Source organism: Oncorhynchus gorbuscha, linkage group LG01, assembly GCF_021184085.1.
Source record: "Oncorhynchus gorbuscha isolate QuinsamMale2020 ecotype Even-year linkage group LG01, OgorEven_v1.0, whole genome shotgun sequence".
NCBI classification, from domain to species: domain Eukaryota; kingdom Metazoa; phylum Chordata; class Actinopteri; order Salmoniformes; family Salmonidae; genus Oncorhynchus; species Oncorhynchus gorbuscha.
The window spans coordinates 42210438-42214164 of record NC_060173.1 but is presented as its reverse complement, the minus strand read 5'-3'; the positions used below and the strand labels follow the sequence as shown (position 1 = coordinate 42214164).

General features: G+C 40.4%; 1 protein-coding gene across 1 annotated transcript; it reads left to right on the top strand.

Moving 5' to 3' along the window:
• Positions 1-1539: 1539 nt before the first annotated feature.
• Positions 1540-3445, top strand: LOC124008185 (C-C motif chemokine 4-like). Its single transcript, XM_046319311.1, has 3 exons — positions 1540-1701; positions 1963-2083; positions 2839-3445. Exons 1-3 carry the CDS (start codon positions 1632-1634, stop codon positions 2951-2953), a joined length of 306 nt encoding a protein of 101 aa, XP_046175267.1. The 5' UTR covers positions 1540-1631; the 3' UTR covers positions 2954-3445.
• The last annotated feature ends 282 nt before the right edge of the window (positions 3446-3727 follow it).

The following is a 3727-nucleotide window of genomic DNA, read 5'->3' as shown; positions in this document are numbered from 1 at the left end:
TGGTATCTAACTGTGCATTGTATTCTCTCAAGCTGCAGAAAGAAATCATATTTCTCCACTCCTGTTCCCATAAAAATGTTGCCTACATTTGGTGTATAATTTTCCTGCAAGAAAGGCTACATTCTGCAGGAGTTGTTATTAAGGCTATGTGAGAGGTTATAGACCTACAGTCAGTGTCCAGATTTCAGTTTCCATTTCACCCATCTAAACAGTATAGTAGGCTACAGTACCTGTAACAGTCAAATTGTATAACGCCTCACAATCATCACACATAACAGCCACCAGCACTGCTATCATCCTCTTTTACAACTTAAATATTTCCCAAACATTGCTTTTCTGGCCCTCACTTCTCTTTATTTTCAACTCTCCTTTCACAGCTTTTGTCTTATTGAATTCACCTTCGACAACGTATTTTTTGCCTCCGTGGATTGACATTCAATTTTCTGCCCGTTCCCCGAATAATTATTTGGCGATTGGCTGTGTAGGCTATTTGGCACGTGTACAGTTAAGCCCTAAAGTTTAGGTTGATGCACTTATACCAGATAGCCTAAATATAACCTGGCACAGAATATGTATTCATTTATTTGAGCATTACAGTACATGAGATCTGACAAAAAAGAACGTTCTTAATTGTTCTTCCTCAGCTCTTAAGATTCCTTGGACAACTCTTGCCTGATAAAGAACCTTTGAGTTAAGTGTGGGTTTCTTGACATAGCATCTACGGTTCTTCAGAATTCTAAAAGGTTATTGAAATGTATGGTAACCTGCAGAAGTATCCCTTTCATACCACACAGCATATTGGTCAGATTTAACCTCTAAAAGTCTAAGCCTTTGGTGGCTAAAAGTCTAAGCCTTTAGCTATTTGACTTCTAGTTTTAGGACTTATATAAAAAAAATGTTTTTGCCATTGTGTTCGTGAAGTCTCATCTTTCCATAGAGTGGTCACATGACTTCGTAGAGCTCGGGCAGATTCCACTACAAATGCGGAAGGCCAACATAGGTGGATGTGGTAGATTGAGACCAGCCCATGCAAAAAACATATCTCTAGTTTAAACTGACAGATTTTGATAGGGATTTTGATGGCACACAGGTGCGTCAACAGTAACTAGAGTTGTTTTTCAGTGTAGCATTTCTAGTGTTGATTCAATAATGAATAAAGAGAAACAATACCTTAAAAAGTCCATAAATGTATATACTTCTTGTGCAATTTATATAGGCTACTTTGAGGTTTTTCTTTCAATTTCTAACTCTAAGAATAGTTTTGCTGATCAACAGATCAACAGGCTATAGAAATAAAAGTCCCACAAATGATGTACTTCTCGTGTAAAAACCAATGGCGAAAAAGGGAAGTGAAATACAGGCATGTCAGAACGGGAGACGGCAACACTCTGATGCATGGGATGAAACCCACCCACATGTACACATACTAAATGTCAATCAGATGTAAAAAAATAAATAAAAAAAATAAAAAGGTGACTGAGACTATCACTTTCTGGATATTCCCCTAACACTCTCACCAGACTATAAATATTGGTCCTCTGTTCTCTCCACCACACAGCAGACAAGAAAGCTTGAGACCAGTATTCACAGCAGACTTCTCCTCATCTAATCTCCACCCCACCTGAGCCAGCATGTTCACCCCTCGTCTTGCTATGCTGTCTGTGCTTGTTCTTGTACTGAGTGCCATCACATTTAGCGAAGGTAAGTGACAATTGGAATGTTTGTACGTTTGATTGTGGAAGTGTTTAACTATATTTGTGGGGGCCAGATGTGTGTGTGTGTGTGTGTGTGTGTGTGTGTGTGTGTGTGTGTGTGTGTGTGTGTGTGTGTGTGTGTGTGTGTGTGTGTGTGTGTGTGTGTGTGTGTGTGTGTGTGTGTGTGTGTGTGTGTGTGTGTGTGTGTGTGTGTGTGTGTGTGTGTGTGTGTGTGACCCAAACTGACCCATAAGTGTGCGTTGTGTAGGTCTTCGAATGTCAAGCGGGCCGGAGAAGTGCTGCTTTACCTTTGCTGAGCGTCAGATACCCAGAGGAAGAGTGGTGGGTTACACAAAGACCAGCCAGCAGTGCTCTAACCCGGCAGTTATGTGAGTAAACCCTATTGTACTTATACTATTGATGTGTGTGTAAGTGGATATGTGTGTGGCGATGAGAGTTAGGCTTATTGCAATTTGATTCAAACACTCAAGATGCCGTACCGTATGTAGGAATTCAAATGAATGAAATGTCAAAGAAACGGTGATATGTTGTAAAAGTAGTGTGAAACAGGTGTCAGACAAGACATAGTCATTGATTCAATCATGCTGTGACTGGGACAGTTACAGGGGGTTAGGGTTACCCATTAGTGGCCGAATCCTCAAAGCAATCTGTGTTAGAGATCAATCCACAAGGAGAGACACAACAACCTCTCATCATCCAGGGGTCAAATTCAATGTTTAGACTTTTTTGTGAGTTTACCCCTGTTGTAAAATTCAAAATGTGCTATATTCCTCCGTCATGTGATTGATTTTCACTACTTCACTTTCACATTGGGCATTTTCGTCTCAAATAAGATCATTTGATTTGATTTATTTAACTATGCAAGTCAGTTAAGAACAAATTCTTATTTACAATGACAGCCAAACCTGGATGACACTGGGCCAACTGTGCCCAGCGTGGAATTGAACCATGGTCTGTAGTGACACCTCAAGCACTGAGCTGTAGTGCCTTAGACCGCTACGCCACAAGTCACATCATAATCTAAAAAAGAATGGCGTCAGTATCAATGGTATCTTGTATGTGCATTTCCCTATGGGGTTCATACTGTTATGCTGTGCTGATAACAGTGCATTTCTATGTTCAGGTTTAAGACCCAGAAGGGGAGACAGGTGTGTGCCAGGCCCTCAGACAGATGGGTGAAGGACTACATCAACATCCTGGACAGCAAGAACTTTGGGAAGCAGACGCCACTCCTGTAACCATGGTGATGTGACCCTCATCTATGTCAACGTCAAAGCAAATCCTTCAAAACCTATTGTATTACTCGGTTACACAAGAAGGACATGGCCAGAACTCTGCCTCAGAGAGAGCAGTCAAGGTCCTGAGCCAAAACACCACCTGGGTCTATCTGGGCAAATAGATAAGCTAAATGATCTCCATATAACTGTGATGCTGTGTATACCTCTCTCTTTACCATTTGATGCCTGTGATCGATAGTCAATATTTATTTTTTGAATCCGTAAAACACATATTTGTGCTGAATGAGTTGTGCATAGGATGATTAGATTAAATTAGAATGTAGTTCCATAGAATGTCCCATGGAACAACATTCTATAGGCCCATTCTGTTTGATTGCCTTCAATGAATTCAAATGCATGTGGATAAATGCATTTTAATGTTTTAATGCATCTCTCTATGTTTTAATGCTTACCTGATGAAACAGGACTGTAAAAATATATATCTAAACCACATTCAGTTGTAGGCTACTTAATTGTGTCTGTGTCTAAACCTCTCAGCATGAAACATGTTATATGCCATTTAGCAAACACTTTTATCCAAAGCAACAGTCATGCATGCGTACATTTTACATATGGGTGGGCCCAGGAATCAAAACCACTACCCTGGAGTTACAATTGTCATGCTCTACCAACTGAGCTACAAAGAACCACAAAGTGGCCAGCTAATTCTGGTGCTCATCTGCTATCTGCAACTGACCTCTAGTGGTGGATTTCTAACATTTGTGTGTGTGTGTG